Source organism: Amblyomma maculatum, chromosome 1 (assembly GCF_055883805.1).
Source record: "Amblyomma maculatum isolate TAMU_Amacu chromosome 1, ASM5588380v1, whole genome shotgun sequence".
NCBI lineage: Eukaryota > Metazoa > Arthropoda > Arachnida > Ixodida > Ixodidae > Amblyomma > Amblyomma maculatum.
In genome coordinates this window covers 426,124,364-426,148,403 of record NC_139344.1, presented here as the reverse complement: position 1 = coordinate 426,148,403, position 24,040 = coordinate 426,124,364, and the positions used below count along the sequence as shown (strand labels likewise).

The window sequence follows — 24,040 nt, the reverse complement described above, 5'->3', positions numbered from 1 at the left end:
AAGAAGGGCGGGCATTTGGTGCAAAAGAACATTGTTTTATATTACAAAATTATAAAATTTTAAATTTATAATTTATGATGCTACAATTTATAAATTTTAATTTTTAATTAAAATTATAAATTATAAAATTATAAACTTGCGTCAGCTGTCTCATCAGACATGCGAGGCCGGTCTGCTACACTACAAATAGAGGCGATTTTGTCCGCAAGCCGCTAAATAGCAACAATACTCGTCTGCTATTCATAACAAGGCCGTGGCAAAAGCGCGGTCAAAATGACCGGGTTGAGTCCCAGCGTCCAACACAGTGGACACGCGAAATCAAAGGACGCATGAATAAAAGTAAGCGCTTGAACAGTTTAAATTTCTTATTCTGCACATTCGCTGTTGTATTACCTTTAATATAAAATCAAAGATATGCTTTGAAAGCAGGTAGAAATACGAGAAAAAGGACTTACTTCGCCGACAGGTGCCATCAAACGCCGCGCCGCTGAATGTCGCCCTTTTGAAAAGTTTTGGCGGTAATTTGAACAATGCGTTTTCATCCATGTTGCATAGATGGCGCTAGCAGGTGTCCAATATATTGGACTGCAGGGTTTTATGAGGATGAATGCCTTGGCATAGGAGTACTGTCTGATTACTTAGTGTCCAATATATTGGACAAATCCCCATAGCCGGGTCTCAGGAGGATATGTTATTTTCGCCTGAATACATCAGGAATCAAGCATTCACCTGGATTTCACGGCTCCATCTTGTCATCAGCAAGGTAGAATTTGCAGTACTCAATGCTAAGCAGCACCACGAGCAAGATCCTTAACATCAAAATTTCCTGGCTTATCTTATCATTTATCGTGCGGAAAAATCCCGACAGCCCAATCTTCAATCCCATCACCATGTCAATTCAAGAAGGCACAAGCTTCGACACAGTGACTCTCATTCGAACTTGGTGAAAGAGTGAGGATTTGGGGTGCTGTTTGACGGCGTGGTCTTCGAAGCGCTTAAACACCTTCTTTTCACTTTGCGAGGTGGTTCGCCGTATCTGGGGTTTAAAATGCTTCATCTGCCAACGATAACACAATTGAATTGATTTGAAGTTTATTTGCACCAAGTACAGCATACATGATACAGGAGGCGTGAAGAAAACACGGCCACAAGGACAGCTTGACAAAGCATCACGCCACCGGCTTGGCACTTGAGGAGCAGTCATGGACTTGGCGTCTATACAATATTTACTTTGGTTACGACATTAAAGCAAGTTATATATACACATAAGAAAGAGATAAAACAATTGCAGAACATTGACACTATAAGGAAGCAGATTTCATGACAATTATAGCACAGAAATAAAAGAATGTAACATCATGATGCCACACAGCATTGTGAATTTTATAGAAATGATTTAAGACAGCGAGTTCATACATATTGCAAAAACGTTCAGGCCGAGCAAAGGCGCTTAATTAAACACTGGTATGGAATCGAACTGGAAAATGCTACGCAGAGCTTTAAAGGAGTTTCTTAAGGCCTATATTGCGACGCTCAAAACAGTTTAATAATCTCAGTTCAGTTCAGTCGTTCAGTCGTGTCCGACTCTTTGTGACCCTATTGACCATATCACGCCACGCTTTCCGGTCTCTATCTTCCTAACATCACATAACTTCATCTGCAGTGCCTCAAGGATGCCATCTAACCATCGCGTTTGCTGCCTACCCCTTCTCCGGCGACCCTCAACCTTTCCCAACATCAAATCTTTCTCCAGCGACTCCTCTCTTCTCATCAGATGACCAAAGTAGCTGAGCTTTAACTTTAGAATTTGACCCTCCAATGAGCAGTCAGGGTTTATGGTCGACAATATTGACCGATTTGATCTTCTGGCATTCCAAGGAACTCTCAAGAGTCTTCGCCAGCACCACAATTCAAACGCGTCAATTCTTCGGCGGTCAGCCTTTTTCACAGTCCAACTCTCGCATCCATACATCACAACTGGAAAGAGCATAGCACGAGTTATACGGATCTTGGTTGGCAGACTAATGTCTCTGCTCTTTACTAGGCGGTCAAGACTATCCATTGCTCTCTTTCCCAGAAGCAGGCGTCTCCTAATTTCATGGCTGCAGTCTCCTTCCGAGGTAATCTTGGAGCCCAAGAAGAGAAAATCTGTCACAGCTTCCACTTCTTGTCCCCTGATGCTCCAGGACTTGATAGGGCAAGACGCCATGATCTTTGTCTTTTTAATGTTCAGTTTAAGGCCAAACTTCTCACTCTCTTCTTGTACGCGCATCAAAAGTCTCTTGAGTTCCGCTTCACTTTCTGCCATTAAAGTGGTATCATCCGCATATCTAAGGTTGTTGATACATTTTCCAGCAATCTTCACTCCAGCTGAAGACTCGTCCAGACCGGCTTTCCTCATGATGCACTCTGCATATAGGTTAAATAGGCAGGGCGACAGTATGCAGCCTTGCCTCACTCCTTTCTCAATCGGAAACCAATCAGTAAGACCATGCCCAGTTCTGACTGTGGCCTCTTGCCCTTCATACAGGCTCCTGAGGAGAGACAGATGAGGTGAATTGGAACTCCCATCTCTTGGAGAGCTTGCCACAATCTGCTGTGATCTACACAGTCAAACGCTTTCGCATAATCAATAAAGCAGAAGTAGATGGGTTTCTGGAACTATCTTGCTTTTTCCATGATCCAGCAAAGGTTGGCAACTTGGTCTCTAGTTCCTCTGCCCTTGCGAAACCCAGCTTGCACGTCCGGAAGCTCCCGATCCACATACTGCTGCAGCCTACCTTGGAGGATTTTCAACATCACCTTGCTAGCATGCGAAATAAGCGCGATCGTGCGGTAGTTGTAACAATCTTTGGCACTGCCTTTCTTTGGAATGGGGATGTAAACTGATCTCCTCCAATCCTATGGCCACTGCAGGGTTGTCCAAATCTTCTGACATAATGCATGCAGAATGTTAACAGCGTCATGGTTGAGGTTTTGAAGCGACACAGCTGGAATGCCATCAATTCCGCTAGCTTCGTTCTTAGCAAGGCTGGCTAAGGCCCATTCAACTTCACTCTTCAGGATGCCCGGCTCGAGATCAGTGATCACAACCGTCTTATGTTGGGTTTGCACATTCGGGTCCTTCTTGTACAGTTCTTCTGTGTATTCCTGCCACCTCTTCTTTATCTCTGCGGCTTCAGGAAGGTCCTTGCCTCGTTTGTCCTTTATCACGCCCAGCTTAGCACTGAAGCTTCCTTTGATATCTTTGATTGTCTTATACAGAGCTCTTGTGTTCCTTAATTGGCTGTTGTCCTCAACTGCTTGGTACTGTATGTTCAGGAAGGCAGTCTCATCTCTTCTTGCTATTTTCTGAAAATCCGCATTGATATCACGAACATCAGTCCACATCTCTTCGGGCTCTTTGTCTTCTAGATCTAATTCTTGAAATCGATTCCTCACTTCCACAGCATATTCTAATGGAACCTGATCCAGATTATACCTGAAAGGCCTTCTAGTTTTCTGCGTTTTCCTCAATCGAAGCTTAATTTTGGCAACAAGAAGCTGATGATCGGTGCCACAATCGGCCCCAGGCCTTGTTTTTACTGCTTGTATAGCGCTTCTCCATCTTTGCCGGCAAATAATATAATCGATCTGATTCCTGTACAGACCGTCCGGTGAAGTCCATGTGTACAGGCGCCTCTTGTGCTGTTGAAAATGAGTATTCGCTATGGTCAGGTTGTTTTCTTGACAAAACTCTACTAGCCTCTGCCCAGCTTCATTTGGCTCACCAAGACCGAACTTGCCTGTAATTCCGGATATTTCTTCACTCCCTACCTTAGCATTCCAGTCTCCTATGAGAAAAACGACGTCTGATGATGGGGTGCGGTCTAAAAGGCATTGTAGGTACGCATAAAATCTCTCAACGTCAGCTTCTTCGGCAGTAGTGGTCGGTGCATAGACTTGGATAACTGTTATGTTGAAAGGGCGACCTTGGATCCAAAGTGAAATCATTCGGTCGTTTTTGGGGTTGTACCCTAGCAATGCTTTGCCCAATCTTCTGTTTACTATGAGAGCAACCCCATTCCTTCTTTTGGATTCGTGCCCACAATAAAAGACATAATGGTCGCCGGAGTTAAATTCTCCCATTCCGGTCCACTTGAGCTCGCTGATACCCAAGATATCAATGTTCAATCTGTCCATTTCTCGCTTGATGATATCCAGTTTACCTTGCGTCATAGATCTTACATTCCATGTTGCTATGTGATACATCTCCTTGCAACAACGGACTTTCCGGTCGCTTGCCGACACATCCACAACTGAGCTTCCTTTTGGCTTTAGCCCAGCCGCTTCATTCGTCCTGGAGCTACTAGGAATCGCCCTTTGTTCATCCCCAGTAACATGTGGGACGCCTTCCAATCTGGGGGCTCATCTTCCGGCGCCATATCATTAATGGTATTGTGACTGGCCATAAGGTTTTCTTGGCAGGAAATACTGGAGTGGGTTGCCATTACCTTCTCCAGTGAATCACATTTTGTCAGAACTCTCTGCCGTGACCTGTCTATCTTGGGTGGCCCTACACAGCAGAGCTCACGACTTCATCGAGTTTCGCAAGCCCCTCCGCCACGACAAGGTAGTATGTTTTCCAACATTTGTTGCCCGTATGTAGTCCTGTATGTTTTCACTTTCCAGGACTCCATATATCGTGTTGTGTAAACTGAAGTAGTTCTTTCTAATTTTCGCAATTCTTTCGAAAACAAAGAACCATTATATACTTCCTGCTTATATGCTTTACGCAGTCGGTAATTATATAGTTCATAATTCCGCAACGCATTATACTTTGCGAATAAGTGATGCGTATGGAAATAGCATGGAAGATTTTCAATATTTCGTAAGAACCATTTCTGTAGGACATGTAATTTCTCAATATTCTGCTCAGTTGTAGGTGCCCATACTAAAATACAATAGTTAAGCCTGGAAGAAAAGAGGGTGTTGTATATAAGTAGCATAACAGTAGCATGAAAAAGGGTTGCCTTGGCGACCCTTTCAATTTGATGTCTTTGACGTAGCTATAGTCAAGTCCTATTTTGATTCAGAAAACCTTGAGATCTCTTCTCTGTATATATCTTTTAACATGTTAGAGATTAACGCGCCTTTAGGGACAACGGCATCACGATGCGTGCTACCCATAGTTCCTGTGGCATCCTAGGACCAAATCACCAGTGAAGGGTAAGGTACGGGGGTCTTTCGTATGCCTAGCTGCAAGCACTTCGCGTAGGTTCTTGCTCCTACAAAGCTATTTGTCTGCAGCCTTCACTATAACCAGGTTGACCGGCAGCCACAGCTTATAGTAACAATTGTTTTCCCCTCCTGCTCATTAACGCACTCATCCCTTCTGCACTATTTTATCAGAACCGCAGAGCTATTCTTGCACCCTGCCACTGATAATTTCTTAAATCTCACACATTGAGCAAACGACCTTACCAAGTTGTAACGACCGCCTCAGACGGCGCCAGTCAAGAGTTCTTTGAAACGCGGCGGACATAACTGAAAGCTCTTTGGCAATAGGACGTCTCTCCTCTTCAACTTACAAATCAAAACTTTTCTGTGTTCGCCATCGGTATGGCGGAAGGCCCCCACCCGGCCTCGGCATTGTCCCGCACCGCACCGACTGTCCCATTCTAGTGGTGCCGAGACTCCTAATATTGGCTTCCTTAGGCAATTTAACCAGCTTACACCTTCAAACCATGATTACTGTAATTATGCTCTTAGTGGGACACATCATGAGTGCAGGCGTAATTCGGCTCGTCGCCACTTACATGGCCAGTCGCATGAAATATTCCGTCTCATCTCACGGTACAAAGGGCAAGCTGAACATCGGTATCCGCAAAGCCTTCAAGATCGCCCAGACTTTTTTTGCTACCAACGACAGACCTCTAAAATAGGTGCCCACAGCACTCTCCAGGAAAACATTCCTGCCCTCCTATCAGGACGCAGGAATGTCTATATCTGGCTCCATCTGGTCGCACTGTACAGCAGCGACTGCGACTCAGCATCAACCCTACTTCTCAAGAAAAGCACTGCAACACAATCCATTCAAGACTCCATCCAAGCAGCACCAAGCCCAACAACAATGCATCTCATCCTAAATTCATGTTTTCAGCTCCCACATTGAAAGCGCTCCACAGAATGGGTAGCATCAGCGTTGAAGTGAGATACATGGATGCTGACATGTATTTGCAGCACCGTGAAACCACTGTAAATGCTGTAAACGGCGAAGAGAGGACGTCGCAACATCATTATTGGCAACTACCAGCCAGGTACTTTCTGAAAAAGCTGCTTTCGCTCTGGAAATCACCTCAGGAAAAGAAGGAAAAGATTTTTTAATCCCCTTCTCTTACTTCCAAGTTGCCTTACGCCGCTAGGGTTCCTGTAACCTCTACACTCCTTGTGCTCTGAGGATTCTCACCAGCCGTGAGACTTCCATTGGCCAGTCTTTTCTGGGCTGCTTGCCGTGAATTTGTTTGTAGGGCACTGTAAGCTCATGCTGCATCCCGAAGCTCAGTACAGCGGCTGCCGCATAGTGCTTCTGAAACTACAGCCCGTCCCCAATTATTATTCCGATTTCCTCCCCCCGTCCCTCACCACGGAGAGAAGTTCCGACTGGCGCTCGGCTACGGGTGGCGATTTTATTGCGAATGAATACCACGCCAGGTCTAACCACTCGTCGCTGTGTGCCGTGTCCGTGTCTGTGGTCCCCGAGCCGGCGCTGCGCCTAACAGAACAAGAAGTAAATACTTTCGCTCCATATTCGGTTCAGCAGCGTTTTTCTGGAAAATATCCCCATCGCAGCGACCGCATCCTACGCAAAGGAATGCAACAGCTTCAGCATGGTATTCTTTTGGGCTAATTGTCGGTAGTTAATTTTATTTCAGGAGTATTAATACCTGCTTTTTTGGATTTCAGAGAAGTGATATCTTCGAGCAACCGTTCCAAAAAAGTTCGCCCGCAGTGGCTTTTTAACCCAGATAGAGGCAGAGAAATCGTCTTCGCTGGTTACTGCGTCGGATCACTGCGCCGAATCACTGCGCGATCGAGCTTTTACACAAAATAGTACACAATGGCTGAGTTGCAAAGCCTTAGCTTCTTTACAGTCAGCGCATAATATTACAAAATGTGCAATCTGGTCACATTGTCCACCACACCGATAAAGTATATAAGGTACACACTGCTGAGGTTTCGAAACAATTATCTTTCGGACAGAATCCCTAAAGTACTTTCGGATAGTTCTACACGAAGAAGGCATGGGGAACAGACATTTGGTGTAAACACACGCTAGACAAACGCAACTGTATGGTCCTAACAAGGGAAACTCTATTCCTATTTTATACTAATATAAGGTTTAAAATGAAATCTAGGCAAAATTCGCTGTAACAGGAAAACATCATTACAGCAATCTATAAACACATGCTCAACAGTATCCGGTTGAATTCAAAAACTATATTTCACATCCCATGGTACAAATATACTCTTTTCCGTCGCCACATCTTCTCAGGCAGAACGCATGATTCCAGGTGAAGACCGTTTTCACACCCGGCATCCGGTTTATTCCCGTACTAAGCTGGCATCATTTCATGCTCCGATTCATATGTCACCGACTTCAGCTGCTCCGAAAGAGTTGCACTTGAGACCTTTATTGCAACACCTTCATCGTAATAAAGCCTTAAATATCCGTTGAATTATTGGGTAAACATGGAAAGACACGGCAAAGCAAGGCTAGGCGGAGCAGTCAAAGACTAAACAAGTGACCAATTTTGCTCCTGTGTGTACAGGCGTGATTTATCAAGCATAATCGCTGTTTGATATTAGGAGAGTAGGCGGCGTGAATTTAACTTTGGGATACGGCTAGACACAGAGAATACAACGCCATTGTAGTATGCATAATGAATGCTCTAATTAAGATTCCCTAATGATCTTATAGCGCCCGCCGACGCTGTAAAGCGGAGGTGCTGAGATCAGCGCTACCCCCCCCCCCCCCCAGCCCGTGTTAGAAAAAAATAAAGATGTACAGCGCGTGCTCGGAGCGCAAGCACGGCACGAGCTGTTCAGAATTAGAAGCCTGCCACGCTGGTCATCTTTCTCTGGTGCTCCGCTGCGACCCTGTAAATTCGCAACAATCTAAAGTTATTGGGAACCAGCTCGGCAAGAACAAGTTTTATGAAGAATGGGGTCACCCCATGATAATTTTCAAAGAAGAAAATGGAAGAATCGAATTCAGATATTAGAAGATTAGCTCGCGTCAGACTTTGACCCGCCGGGGTGGCACGGACGTGGTGCACTGGCACTGCGACTCCGCCCCGGCGGGAATAAGCCAGATTGCATGAGTCCCGTGGCTGGGAAAAGCCCGCTCCCCGAAACAACCCCCCTCCCCCCCCCTCCCTCTGTGATGCGGGAGGACGTGCCTGGGATTGAGGTCTCTACTCTGACAGGAGGACTGCACCTGGTGCATCCTCATTTCCATCTGACAAGGCAAGTTATCCGGAACCCTCAATTGCGGCTTCGTGGCGCAGTTAAATCAGAATCGCTGCGGAAAGTTGAATTCTGCGCATCGCCTACCCGTGAATCCCGGCGGAATGATGATGCGGGTTTGTGCCATGACATGCGCTATGAAGTCGAGAATTGGATGAAAGCTCGTCTGGGCGATGATAAACATACTGAGAGAGAAAAATAAATTTTATGCGCCAACCAATCTAATTTATTTTCTTCTAAGCAACTTATCGTGGTTCGTCCCCTTTAGCATAAATAAATTCAGCTATACTCGATAGTTGTTCGTCACTATCCGCTCAGCGTCACATACTCGGAAACAGTGAATGCATGGATCTTGTGCCCACATTCATCTATTGGTCATCCTGAAAAACTGGTAGAACAAATTATTATAGACGCGAACTAAAAACACGCAATGTCACAGCAGGGCTCTCTTGCCAGACCAGTTCTCGTAGTGCTTCGAATTACAAATAAACCACACAAAACATACAGGTGCAACTTCTATTATAGCGATTTAATGACTCTACCGGGTGGTTCTTTTTTTTTTTTTTTTTCAGCGCTACGTGAACGACACTTATGTACAGGGGAAATGTCTGAAAGTGGGAGAAGAAACGCTGTGCAGGTAAAAAGCGGGCAACATACATGATCAAAACAAATCTCATAAACAGTCAAGCTCTGTTTTTAAGGCTGTGCATTGAACATTAAATTTATGTTGGAATAAACGCATTTCTGCCGTGCACGTTGTTCTCACGATGATTTAAAACCTGGGAGGTTTTTTTTTTCCTATGGTAGTCATGTTCGACATGTTTCAAACCCCACCTTTTTCACGTAGAAGATCGCTTGTGCTACGTGATAGCGTGTGGTTCCGTGTCGCGTAAAGCCGGCGTTACTGTCGTAAGCGTTGTAGGCAGTGAGCGAAAGAACTTTATTTATCGACACCGTCATGCCGCCATAGCCACATGTTCTAAAGCTGGGATTTCAAAAACAGCAATGCTCATTTTAAGCGCGAAGTAACAAGTTCAATGAAAATGATTCAAACATGACATGTGCATGCCATACCTCTGGATGGCCGTATATTTATTTATTTGTGACCAAATTATTAAGTGTTTGGCTCCGTTCAAAGTACATTTTCATGCTGAAGGCGTGACTCGATCACATACGGTCTTTGGTTTTCAGGCCAGATGGGATACCGACGGGCTACAAAAGGCATTTTTGTAGGGTTTGTGAACAGGCGTGATATCTTTGTCATGTTGTTTCGTGTAACATAGGGATGTCTTGTCACTGTATGCTAATGGTTGTGTGTGTAATTGGACAGGACTACAGGTCACTACTATGTCATACCTTAAGGCGGAGCTTGAGTCTCGCTTTTTTTCTCTTGCTATAATCGGTAAAGTCTAAATTTGCAAGAGCCAACGAGATTTTACCCACCTCGGCAATTGTAAACGCATTGATGTGTTGTGACGTACACGGGAGGCCATCCTTTTATCACTTCATTAAAATATAGCATCGTAATTACCTTTTTAAAAGAAAATTGCAATATTCAAATGCAGCCTTCATAAAAAAAATAGCGTGAACCTAAGCTCCATCATTAAGAGTGCGTTTTTTTTTTTATACATCGCTACTTAGCATCGTCAAGAACTTACTTTTCATTCTGATCATTTTCACTCTTTTGAACCCCCTCCTTTTCCAAATTCAATGTATAAGCATTAAGTGGGTATGTTTTCAATGTCATGTCGCCAGGATTACTTTCGAACGAAACGAGTGATAAGACACAAATGTTTGCACTAGATAGGGGATAAAAATATCTCGCTGGGAAGAAATTTGGTGCATGCAGAGAAATTAGTTCATTCATTAAAGCCAAATATATCGATCTCTGTCGTCGGGTATGTTTTTGAGGTCATGTTACTAGAAGTTTGTCGGCAGGATTACGTTCGAATGAAGCGAGTTATAAGAAAATGAATGGCTGATCTAGATAAAGGATATTGTCACGTGGTGGTGACAAGTCGATGACACAAATGAAGAATAGGCGATTGCACTAAAGAAACTCTTTATTGGGCTGACTTGCGCCCGCAAAAGAACTAAGCAACTCGGCGGCGGCGATAGCAACAAACGTGCTCGCCGATCGTCGAACAAAGAATGCCCATCACACTCGTCCACGCTCAATTTAAAGGCTGCACAGAACAATCTAGATAACGTCGCAAACACCTACCAGCACGGGCTGGAACATTGTGGAAAGACACCCGAGTGGCCGGAACCTTCGAGACAGATCTCGGTGCATCTTGCGCTACAATGAAACCGATAAAGGTGTGACTCGCGACATTGAGCACTAACAAACAAAGACTACGGAACTGATACGCGGTCCAGAATCAGAGTGATAAGCCCGTATGCCGGCGGCTGGTAAAAAACAACAAATACAGTTTTGAAGGTTTCGCGGCACTACTCCCCCCTTAAAAAAACATCTCCTCGATGTTCCAAAACAAAGAAACTTAAACATAAACACTGCAAAGTTTAAACACTGCATATTCTTTAACGCGCGTAATATGGCTTCAGTCGTACAACCTGTACAATTTCTTAGCGTTCGCGCCACCGTTGTGATGCTGACGGTTCGTCGGGAATGACTTTATAGTCTAGTGGTCCGACGCGGCGAAGGATTTTGTATGGCCCAAAGTATCGACGCAACAACTTTTCACTTAATCCGCGACGGCGAATTGGTGTCCAAACCCACACTTAGTCTCCTGGATTGTACTCTGCGTGGCGTCGTCGTAAATTGTATCGTCGGCTGTCGGTGCGCTGTTGGTCTTGAATACGCAGCCGTGCGAGACGTCGGGCTTCCTCTGTCCGCTGCAGGTAGGCGGCGACGTCAAGGTTGTCCTCGCTGGTTACGTGCGGCAGCATTGCGTCGAGCGTCGTCGTTGGCTCCCTGCCGTACACAAGCTTAAACGGGGTCGCTCTGGTCGTCTCCTGGACTGCCGTGTTATACGCGAAGATCACGTACGGCAAGATGGCGTCCCAGGTCTTGTGTTCAGCGTCGACGTACATGGCGATCATGTCCGCGATAGTTTTATTCAGGCGCTCCGTAAGGCCATTGGTCGACGTGGTACGCAGTTGTTCGTCGATAGCTTGTATGACTGTATTCCAGGATGGCTTGCGTCAACTCTGCCGTAAACACCGTTCCTCTGTCCGTGATGAGCACTTCTGGGGCGCCATGTCGCAAGAAAATTTGTGCGACAAAAAATTTGGCGACTTCTGCCGCGGTACCATTTGGTAGTGCTCTTGCTTCGGCGTAACGGGTAAGGTAGTCAGTGGCCATGATGATCCACTTGTTACCCATAGACGAAGATGGGAAGGGGCCGAGGAGATCCATCCCAATTTGTTGAAAAGGCAGGATTGGTGGCGGAATCGGGTTTAGTAGTCCTGCTGGTCTGATCGGCGGCGTCTTGCGTCGTTGGCACGCATGACACGTCTTCACGTAGTGGGCAACTTCGGCAGGCAGTCGCGGCCAGTAATACTTCTCCTGGATTCGACGCAAGGTGCGCGCAAATCCGAGATGGTCTGCTGTGGGCTCATCGTGCAACACCTGCAGAATTTCCTGCCGGAGGTTTTTAGGCACTACAAGAAGCTGCGCGGTCTTTATGGTTGCAAATTTCTTCTTCACTAGGAGGCCATTGCTTAACGCGAACGATGATAAATGTCGCCTGAACACACCAGGAGGGGAAGTGGTCTTTCCTTCTAAGTAATCGGCTAGCGCTTTCAGCTGAGGGTCTGATCGCTCTTGTTCTGCGAAACTGCTGGCGCTTACCGGTCCCAAAAAGGCGTCGTCGTCATCGTCCTTCGGGGGAGCGTCAACGGGAGCGCGTGATAGGCAGTCTGCGTCGGAGTGCTTCCGGCCCGACTTATAGACTACAGGCAAGTCAAATTCTTGAAGTCGTAGGCTCCATCTGGCAAGGCGGCCGGAGGGATCTTTCAAATTAGCCAGCCAGCAGAGCGCATGATGGTCGCTAACAACCTTGAATGCTCGGCCGTATATGTATGAACGAAACTTAGAAGTAGCCCAGATGATCGCAAGGCACTCCTTCTCGGTCGTCAAGTAATTGACTTCGGCTTTTGTGAGGGACCTGCTAGCGTAGGCGATTACTTTTTTCTGTCCGGCACTCTTCTGAACGAGAATGGCTCCTAGGCCCACACTGCTCGCGTCGGTGTGAATTTCGGTCTCGGCGTTTTCATCAAAGTGGCCAAGTACAGGAGGGCATTGCAGGCGGCGCTTAAGTTCGTCGAAGGCTTCTCCTTGCGGCGCTTTCCATTTAAAAGGTCCGTCAGCCTTTGTAAGCTGCGTCAACGGTTCGGCGATCCGCGAAACGTTTCTGACAAATCGTCGATAATAAGTGCACAGCCCAAGGAATCGGCGCACAGCTTTCTTTTCGGCAGGCGATGCGAATTGTGCGATTGCAGCTGTTTTCTCCGGGTCTGGGCGAATACCGTCCTTGCTAACGATGTGACCTAGGAACCGGAGTTCTTCGTAGGCGAAGTGACACTTCTCTGCTTTTAGCGTTAGTCCCGATGACTTGATGGCTTCCAGCACTGCCTGTAGTCGTTTTAGGTGGTCTTCAAATTTTGACAAAAAGACAACAACCTCGTCAAAATATACCAAACAAATTTGCCACTTCAAGCCTGCCAGGACTGCGTCCATTACTCGTTGAAATGTGGCTGGTTCGCAGCAGAGGCCAAATGGTATCACCTTGAACTCAAAAAGACCGTCCGGTGTGATGAATGCGGTCTTCTCGCGATCTCTTTCGTCGACCTCAATTTGCCAGTATCCGCTTTTCAGGTCCATCGATGAGAAGTACCTTGCATTGCAGAGCCGGTCGAGAGTGTCGTCGATGCGGGGAAGCGGGTAGACATCCTTCTTCATTATGCTATTCAAGCGGCTGTAATCAACGCAGAAGCAAAGTGTGCCATCTTTCTTCTTCACCAAAACGACTGGTGCCGCCCTGGGGCTGTTCGATGGCTGGAATACGTCATCCCGCAGCATTTCCTCAACTTGATCGCGAATGACCTGGCGTTCTCTCGGCGATACACGATAAGGGCTTTGGCGCAGAGGTCGGGCGTGTTCGTCCGTTATTATGCGGTGCTTGGCCAGTGGTGTTTGTCGTACCTTCGATGACGATGAGAAGCACACCCCGTAGCTTCGAAGCAGACTGAGAATCTGGTCTTTCCTGTTGTGGGTCAATGCCGGGTTGATGTCAAATGTGGGCTGACGGAATAGGTCCGGTGCGTCTTCCAGCGTTTGGTCGTGGAAGGCGAATACATCTTTGAGGTCCGCTAATTCGTCGAGAAAAGCGATCATCGTGCCCTTGTTGAGATGCTGGTATTCTTCAGTGAAGTTTGTTACCAGAACCCGAGCTTGACCTCTCCGGTATTTCGTGATGCCTCTTGCGATGCCGACACCTCATTCTAAGAGCAATTGGATATTTCCTTCGACGATGCCTTCAGCGGTTTCGATGTTTGCGCTACTTTCGCAGACTGCGATGCTTGATCGGGGCGGGATGGTCAATCTTCATCGAGGACGTTTAGAGGGATGTGTTGCATCGACATCGTCGTAGCAGGAATGGGTTTGTCTGCAGAGAGCTTGATGAGCTTGGATCGCAGGCCGATGATAGCCCTATGTTCATTTAGGAAGTCCATGCCTAAAATCACGTCGCGGGAGCACTGCTGCAAGACCACAAAGCTGGTGGGGTAAGTACGCCCATTTACGGTTATTCTTGCAGTGCATCGTCCCGATGGAGTAATCAGGTTGCCACCTGCGGTGCGAATCAGCGGGCCATCCCATGCGGTGGTAACTTTTCTGGGCTGAGAGGCTAACGGTTCACTAATGACTGAATAGTCAGCTCCGGTGTCTACTAGGGCAGTGACTCTGCGACCGTCGATATCTACTTCAAGGTCACTTGTTCGCGTCCTCGCATTGCACGTGGGCCTTAGGCTCCGTCGTTTCTTCAGGTCATGGCCGGGGCATACCATTGTTACTTCGCTGGGCGGCGGTGTATGCTTACAGTCTGGTCGTGTTGTCGTCGATGACGTCGTGTGGAGCGGCGGTGAAATGGCTGCGTCGTCGTTAGTGGTCGTCGGCGGCGGAGGATGTTCGTCTTTTCGCCGTTGAGCAACCTAACCTCCAAAGGTTGCTCTTTTAGTTTCCCCTGCGCGGGCTTGGGGACCTTCCGCGCATACTCTCATCATAGGTACGGCCTGGCGACGCAAAGCGGGCCCTGTACGACGATGGAGATCTGAACCGACGGCTTAGTGGCGCAATCTCACCGCTACGTTGATAGTTGTCAATTTCTTGTGGTCGTTCGCCTGGGCGTGGTTGTAGAGCGTCGACTGCAAATCCGCGGAGACCGATTCGTCGGTACGGGCAGTGGCGCAGAATTTGGCCGGCCTCACCGCAGTGGAAGCATAATGGCCGGTTGTTTGCAGTCCTCCAAGTGTTGCACTTCCTGGGGTTTGGGGATCGTTGGTAGGCTTGGCGGGCGGGGGCCAAGGGGCGGTTTTCGGGCACAGGACGGTAGCGGCGAGGGCTCGGAAAGTCATCACGTCGGGGCGGAGGTCGACGTAATGCACCAGCGTAGTTCATCGCTGTTGCCTCTTGTGCTGGAACAGTCGCAGCCGTCGCTTGAGGAACGCCCAGCGCCTGCTGGACTTCTTCACGGACGACGTCCGCGAGCGTCGCCACTTGCGGTTGTTGCGATGATGGCACCAGTCGGCGGAGCTCCTCTCGCACGATCTCTCGGATGAGGTCCCGAAGGTTCTCTCCGCTTGTAGATGCGCTGAGGTAGTGGATTGAGCAGTCCGGCTGAAGTGGTCGCTCGTAGTGGCGCATCCGGGTGGCCAACGTCTTCTCAATAGTAGATGCCTCCGTTTCAAATTCCGCCGCAGTTCTTGGCGGATTTCGCGCAAGACCCGCAAAGAGCGACTCTTTAACGCCTCGCAATAAAAGTTTGACTTGCTGACCTTCGGTCATAATAGGGTCGGCGCGGCGAAAGAGGCGCTTCATCTCCTCAACATACGCCAGGACAGGCTCGTTAGGGAGTTGAAGTCTTGACTGAAGGAGGGCCTGGGCTCTTTACTTTCGGACGACGCTTGAAAAGGCAGTCAAAAACGCTTCCTTGAAAATGTCCCAATCCTTCATAGCTGCCTCATGATTTTCGAAGCAAACTCGGGCATGTCCTTGAAGAACAAAGACCTGCCTGAGTTTTGCAGCGTCGTTCCAGCCGTTGAATTCTGCCACATGGTCGAAAAGATCCATCCAGTCTCCCGCATCTTGATCCGATCGTCCATGGAAGCAGGGGAGCTCACCGGTTGGACGAAAACAACCGTTGCTGTAGGCTGGGCCATTGTCAGCGTCGATGCCTTCCGAGATTGAATGGGGTCAGGCAGCAGACCGTGTTTGGGTTGTAGGCCTTGGAGTCGGCGGCTGGCTCGGTGACCTCTAGGCTGGTCTTCGAGGGCGACAGGAATAAGGCTGAGGTCTTCGCTTGAAGGGTCAAGGGCAGCACCTCCACCAAATGTCACGTGGTGGTGACAAGTCGATGACACAAATGAAGGGGTCGATGATTGCACTAAAGAAACTCTTTATTTGGGCTGACTTGCGCCCGCAAAAGAACTTAGCAACTCGGCGGCAGCGATAGCAACAAACGTGCTTGTCAATCGTCGAACAAAGAATGCCCATCACACTCGTCAACGCTCAATTTAAAAGCTGCACGGAACAATCTAGATAACGTTGCAAACAGCTACCAGCACGGGCTGGAACATTGGGGAAAGACACCCGAGTGGCCGGAACCTTCGAGACAGATCTCTGTGCATCGTGCGCTACAATGAAACTGATAAAGGTGTCACTCGCGACATCGAGCACCAAGAAACAAAGACTACGGAACTGATACGCGGTTCAGAATCATAGTGATAAGCCCGTATGCCGGCGGCTGTTAAAAAACAACAAATACAGTTTTGAAGGTTTCGCGGCAATATTAAAATCTCGCTGGGTAAATAATTGCTGCATGTAGGGAAATTAGTACATTTCTTAGAACCAATTATGTCAAGGACGTTGAACTAGCCAAGAGGTAATGCAAACGTCGAGGGGAGTCACGTGGTACCCAACTCTTCTTTCTTCCACAAAGAACGCTCACACATTCCCGCGATGCAGGCGCCCCTCAGTGATCGCAAGCATTTTTCTTTTGATTCTTTATATATTGCAATTACCTATTTGTTCAGAGACAACGTCTTTACTCGGTTAGCATCATCAAGTATTGTCGTTTCATTTTCAGGGTTTCAACACCTTTGAACCCTCTTTTCTGTTTCTATATTTCTGTAATTCATAAATTATTAAATTGCCATGATTACATCAACTAATCAGCGCCTACCACGCATCAATCAGTCAGAATTGAACGGAATCACAAATTACCATGATATACCATTTCATTTGTGCAGCCCCTTATGATTTCCGACACGGGGTGCCTACTACTCCTACTACTACTATTAATGCGCCGGCGTATTTTCGATCGAACAAGCTGTATAAGCTCTCCCTTAAAATGAGTCAGGATACCTGTGTAAAAATTATAGTTAAAAACCCGCAAATTAGCTACATAGTCGTGTAAACTATCTATATTAGTGGTGAATTACCTTATTGAAACATTTGTGGAATATCTATTTTTTGAAGACCGGTGCAAGAATGAAGTGCTTTCTGTAAGAAATTATAAAATGAACCATGAATGACGGCTACCTTACAGGGTTTCTGAAACAGGGATGAATAAGTAGTTATCAAGCGCGAGCATTATGTAGAGGACATGTTACTCAACGTGAATGTCTTGAGTACCCATCCTACAAACGACTCATATTTTTGTAGACTTTTTTTTACATTTTCGCTTTCACACCGCTCGGCACACCATGGGGCTTGGCGGCTTTCTGAGTTACCGTAAATTACGTCTCCGAGCTCCATTGTCATGAGCCGTGTAGACTTCTGCGTACTGCCCTGATTGTCTCACAAACCCACAGCTAGGAAACCGCGAAGCGTCTTTGTTTCCGCTCTCTCGTCTGAACTTTTCTGAATGATGGGAAGGCTGTGAAAACACTTGTGTCTTTGTAGGCCTTTCGAGTCCTCCCTAAAAGTGAATTTTGTCACAACCGGCGCCATTCCACTTGAACTTTATTTCACTTACAACTGTATCAGCTTTTAAAAACGAGCGCGCTTTGCTTATCTGTTCAGCATAGGTACACACTCCACACTGAAGTTTGATCTGCTCGGGTAATAGTGCCCTTTGCAACTCTATATCTTAGTCGCTAGAGTATGTTGCATTCATATTGTCATACAACGTTTGTCGCTTATTAAATGGTTACACTAACGGCAGAAAATTTCATGTTTTCACCAAATTAGCTGCGTATAAAATGGAAACTTCAACAAGATTTTCAAAACACATATACCATGTAAACTGCGGTTCTATTAGCCGCAAGATGATGCTTGAATCTTTGAAGCTGTTTGAATACGAAATGTACGTCCGTGTGACGGCGCTCGCCTATGATTAGAATTTTGTCGCAGCTAGTTTATCAAGAATACGATGCCCGAGAGTTTTTATCACCCTTATTATAAAGTAGGTACACACATAGGAAGAAAACACTGAACCCCACAGCGTATATACGGCCAACCTCGTCTACATAGGTACCGCGTTTCGACGGCAGGAAACGAAGACGGAAGCGTATAATAAAATTTTTGCTGTCGCATTCGAATGGCGGTCTGTTCTGCTTTAAGACAGACCAAATATCCCTGGGACCGCTACACTGGTACATTCGCCCCTATTTCAAGGGCGCTCACCTGTCCCGTTCGCGTCACCTCAGCGATGGCCTTGTACGTCTCGTGCGATCTTGGTTGTGCAGCTACTGGGATGCGAACTGTATTCCTGTGCTTGTGGCCGTGCTCAGTAATGCAGGCAAGAACAAGGAAGACATGGCGAACGCTACGACGAAGGTCAAGGCAGACTGCGCCAGCTCTGTGCTCTGAGAAAAAAGAAATTTGTTTTACTCGGTTGCCCTAAGGACCAGTAACCAGAATTGCCTCTAAAAACTTGTAATTTCCGCCTACAAAGCACATATAAGAACAAACATTACGGCAAGATGTGTGACCTTTGCCTTTATTTTTTACTGGGTTGTGTAATTCGCTCTGCGCAGGCTGCTGCGGAAGATAGTCATCGCCATTTCAGAACCCGCCATGGTCATCCGAAGCACAGGTATATCAGACAGTCTTGTGAATAGCAGCGTTCCGATCCTTAGCGGCCCTTTAAAGCTATCGCTTCCTGCACTTAAAGGCAAATCTTAAGTGAACGCGCGATAGGAAACCCCAGGTGGCCGCCATATTGCAATCATTGTGAATGGTACCGGTGTGGCACCTGTACAGTGAGGTGGACTGTTATGAAATAAGAGAAGATGCAAGAGCAAGTTAAAAATTGGGTAAGGAATCAAAAGCGTTCCTCTGGCATGTGGGAAGTGACAGGGAACATCGATTCCAGGCATAAAGCTTTTACAAGTTGCACTCCGAGCGTCCGGTTGCAGATTAGCAGCTCTTGCACGGGAAGTGAGATAGGAATGGAAACCGCCATCTCCGGATGACATTTCGGCTGCATTGCCGATTCGAGGCTTTATGTTTGCGACAGGTGGCCTTAAACAGAATGCGGCAGCGTACGACTATGATATGAGAGGGTGTGTGATACAAAAAGGGCTGCGTTTTAGTGAGTAATAAAAGTTCATGAACGGAAGAAAAAATGCAGACAGGAGCAATTTACGCGGTTTCATTGTGCTCTTAAAGATGGAGCTTAAAGAATGAGTAAGACTGTCAGCGTAAAATTATGCTTGCCCAGAAGAGAAACGCACCCACGTCGCCAGGGCGCCACTCGAGGCGTGCTCGTCAAGACACGGCGGCGACCACGACAGGTGTCATGCCAGCATACCGCGCTATCAATATTGTTACGGTGTGTGGCCGAGATGTTGCAAGACGACCAGGATGCTTGGGCACTCGTCAAACGACGACGACGCCTAAGTTGTAGCTGGTGTGCTGTTGTCTGGACTTGTCTTCCGATAATGTTCCTGATTTGGAGTGTGACTCTTGCCGCTCGAGATCACCCCTAACAGTTTGATGGAGGTACCGGGTGCAGCAATCCCGCGCCCGCAACCTGGCTAGAACTCGAAGTGGCCTCTAGCTTGTTTATCTAATTTATGCACACCACACGCCAACGAACCAGCTCAAACTTCACTGTCATCGTCGCTCAATGCAGCGCCCTAACATTCTTGTCGTCATAAGCCATTTCTGCTGCACAACGTAACAATAACAGACATTTTTCTACCCTGTGCTAGGGGTAGTGGAAGTAAAATCTTCCCACCACCAACAAGTATCCTCATTAGGAGTGAGCGCATTAAAGCCGACCGCAATCATCTTTGAAAGCAGGCACGCTGCTTACGAGTATATGTCGTGGGTACCAGACTTAAAGGAACTGTGAATTTCGATGGAGGTATGGACGATGTTCCAGTTTCAGCTTTGGCAAACGAGCATGCAAACCTATAACGAGAAGATCTCTAACCTGATGGCGGCAAGCAATCATTCGTTCTCATGTCAGGTGAATATCGATACCATTTAAAGCATTTTGACCCTCATCATCATCATCAGCTTGACTATACCCCCTGAAGGGCGAATTAACTCGGTCCTGTACCAGCTGCATTCACCTGACCCTGCAAACTTCTTAACCTCATCCGCCCACCTAACTTTCTGCCGCCGCCTGTTACGCTTTCCTTCCCTTGGAATCCAGTTTGTTACCCTAAGCGACCATCGGTTATCCTCTCGTCGCACTACATGTCCTGCCCATGCCCATTTCTTCTTTTTGATGTCCACTAGAATGTCATTAACTTGGATTATGCTTCTGCCGCACTCTGCATTTTTCCAATCTCTTAATGCTACCTCTACCATTTTTCATTCCATAGCCCACTGCGTTGTCCTCCACTTAAGTAGAATCCTCTTGGTTAGCCTCCACGTTTCGGCCCCACGGGTGAGTACAAGTAAGATGTAACTGTTGCATACTTTCTTCTTAAGCGATACCAGTAAGCTGCTAGTCATAATCTGCGAGTGCTTGACAAATGCGCTCCATCCCAAGCTTATTCTCCTTGTTATTTTGCTTTCATGTTCCGGACCTGCGGTTATTACCTGTCCTAAGTAGACATATTCACCTAATACTTCCAGTCCTTCGCTATCTAACGTAAACTGCGGTTCTTTCCCGAGGCTGTTGAGCATTCCTTAGCCTTCTGCATAATAATTGTCAAGCCGATTTTTCTACTTTTCCTGATTAGGTTGTCAATCTTTCTTTGCAGTTCATCCCCTGAGTTACTAAGCAAGGCAATGCCATCAGCAAATCACAAATTACTGAAGTATTTACAATCTACCCTTATCTCTAACTGCTCCGATTCCAAGTCTCTGAATACTTATTCTAAGCAAGCTGTGAATAGTACTGGGGAGATTGGGTATGCGCCTTACCACTCGGCATTAGAGTAACGCCCCTCACTTTCCAAACGATAACACAAATATCAACAAGGCTGGCTACGTTTGTCGTCTAGCTACTTTTCGCAGGAGCTCTATTTATTTATCTGAATTGCGCTCGACGCAGGAAGAAAGTCAATCCTCTTTCTTTTCATTTTCAAAGTGACGAACACTAAAGAAAACATATCGTGAGTTTATGATAACTGTGAATAGGTCTTGCCTCGTATTTTACAGATAAAGCACTGCAGCATGTAAGAAACGAAATTCATATTTTTAGCCCCGATATTAAAATCATATAAAATAAACTCAACTGACTGCTTGCAGGAGAAACGCTGAAATTATTATCAGTGACTATGTGACCACATCGCAGGAAAATATCACTGATTTTCTTAAATAGAGAGGGTTCTTTATTTTATTTCAGGAGTGCTTACCATGGGGGAGGGGGGGGTATTAAATTTTGCGCTCTCTCTAGTCTGCCCTTTAGTAAGTAGCGACTCTTTTTTCGCATATCCTATAATGTGTATTAGCGTTAGTCTTTACTAGCACCAAATTGTTTAGGATTCCTTGGATGAAGTGGTGACCACGGCCCTTTGCTGTGTAGTCCCCTTCGTTTCTTGCGGATTGCGCACGGGAGCAACTGGCACTGAATGTAATGATTATTAACCCTCCTTGTGATGAATGCCTCACCCACGCAAACACGAACTTCATGACTTCACGATGTCTCCAACCTCATATTGTGTAAGACGACATCTTGCCTACCAGATAGTTAGCTTTCATGGTAGCATTTTCCTCCCGTTTAAACAACACTGTGGCTTCTCATTTACCCCGGTTGTTCAATACCTGTTCAAATAGAGTAGAAAATGTATGCTGGCCAAACGTTTTTGCAGCAAAATATTTTTGCAACGAATGCAATTCATGTACACATTTTCTTAGCAGCTGAGAGATATGAGTCGTCGAAGCCACCTATGCCAGGCAAACGTGAAGACATGGCAGCAGGGGTGCCCGTCGATTATGTTCGCCAGATGCAGTTGACCTACGCATAAAACGGCCCGGCTGCTGCGATCTACGATCAGCTTCTGACGCAGAGCAGGAAGGCATGTGGGGTTTCCAAATGTTTGAAGGCCTTAATCTTTGATGCGTGGCGTCCACGCTGTGTGTGCACAAAGCTGTCGCACAAAGTGTCGGCAGAGCATATCCACACGAGCATGCACTCAAGAAAAACCCTGCCCAGACTGTGTTGCGAACTGGCGCTAGAACGAACACAATCTTCCCTGACCCACACACAAGAGCACTATACTACCGCCTCAGCCGAACAAGCCTCGTTTAAAACTGCAACACAGTAGCGCACTGTTCAGTAAACGGGATCGTCTACTTAAGTTCCAACTACAACACACTCCTACGTTGGGCAGGGAAAACCGTCGCCTTCACGGACATCAATCTGCGCCGCTCCTTCATTTAACTAAATACGGTGAGTGGAGGCATAGTGTGCAATCGTAGTGTTAAAGCAAGAAATCCGACTCTAGGATAGAGCATAAAAGATAAAAATGATGCCAATGCATCTAGTGTCGCAACGTGAGGTTTCCGCATTTCAGCAGTGCAGTTTTTGCCGTGCTCCGCCCAAACTTGGAAACTGAGCTTAAATCTTTCCTGGCGTAATGTTCTGGTTCCTCCGCATTTCTCAACTCAACACGTATATCTTCAGCTCAGAGAAGAAGTGGGCGAGCATTCTAGCAGGATCCAGGCTGTGATATGCTGGCACTCGACTTCAAGCGGGCCTTCGACAACGTGTCGCATGATGCCATCTCGGTCGCTCTAGCGTAGACAGATTGCTGCTACTGTGCACTTATGATTACATAAAAGCATTCCTCACTGACCGAACTGGACCCTGGATATCAGAGATGTGCGATCTTTCAATTCAATTTTTCACGTCAAGGAACTTTAAAGGGCTTGATGCTATCACCAGATTTCGTCAACAAATTGGTGGTTAGATTTCTCGAGCTGCTTTCTGGAAACTATAACGTGCACTTGCGCTCTACACCAACGACATCACGTTATAGATGACAAGCTTCTCTGGCGGCCACACACAAGACAGCCGTCAAGAAGGTACCACGGCCCTACGCGACTGGGAGCGGGAGAACATGTGCGCCTGAGGAGTGAAAACTATTTGCTATTCGCGTGCGTGCGAGGACTATACTCGAGGAGTAATCGACCTCCACCTCGAAAACTGTCATACCTGGGGGGGGGGGGGAGTAAACTAACAGTGCAGAGCTTATATCCGCAGTCTAACGGCCGAAGGACATGTAGTATTAAGCTGCGCGAGAAGCAATTTGCGCAGGTGGCACAATAGAACCGCTGCATTTCCAACACCCGCGAGGGCTAAAAGATAGTGAAACGATGCGAATCACGCGGGCGCTGCTAATCAACCGTGTGACATTTCACGCACCCTTTCAAGATCTGAATCGAAGCGAGAATAGTAGCCTGCACAACCTTTCGCGATCGGCGGCCAAAACTGCCCCCATACACCCTGCCACACTGCCTGCTCCAGCTCGGCCTACACAACACGGCAGAATAGCTGGTGAATTCCAAAGGACAGGCCAGCTTACGTACCTTCGGGACACGAAAGTTGGCCTGGCCGTCCTGTGCCTTCGAGGCTAACCGGAGCCGACACCTCCGTCGCACCAAAGGTGCCACGCCGTTTCACTCACTCTGGCAGTTAGGTTCAGAGTTGCACAGTGCCGAACAGCATGCAGCCCGAGCTCCATGCTGGCCGTACGACAGCCAGATTAAAACACTCCGGCACCAATACAGCTGCGAACGACATTTCCTATAAGTTAACTGTGCGAAATAAACATCTGGCAGATATGTTATGGGAATAACGGTTACTGACAACAACGTCTTAGAATTGCGGCACCCTTTCGGGGAACAAGCTCGTCCACGACGGCTGAGACCGCCATAGTGGTA

At 47.1% G+C, this 24,040-nt stretch overlaps 1 protein-coding gene across 1 annotated transcript in view; it reads left to right on the top strand.

The window, feature by feature from the left end:
- LOC146209297 (uncharacterized) overlaps window positions 1-9,262 on the top strand; it is a 34,424-nt gene extending 25,162 nt beyond the window's left edge. The window contains exon 6 of the mRNA XM_084587381.1: window positions 9,081-9,262. Within this exon, the coding sequence (XP_084443507.1) occupies window positions 9,081-9,149 (69 nt within the window). The 3' untranslated portion in view covers window positions 9,150-9,262. The remainder of the gene's footprint in view (window positions 1-9,080) is intronic.
- The last annotated feature ends 14,778 nt before the right edge of the window (window positions 9,263-24,040 follow it).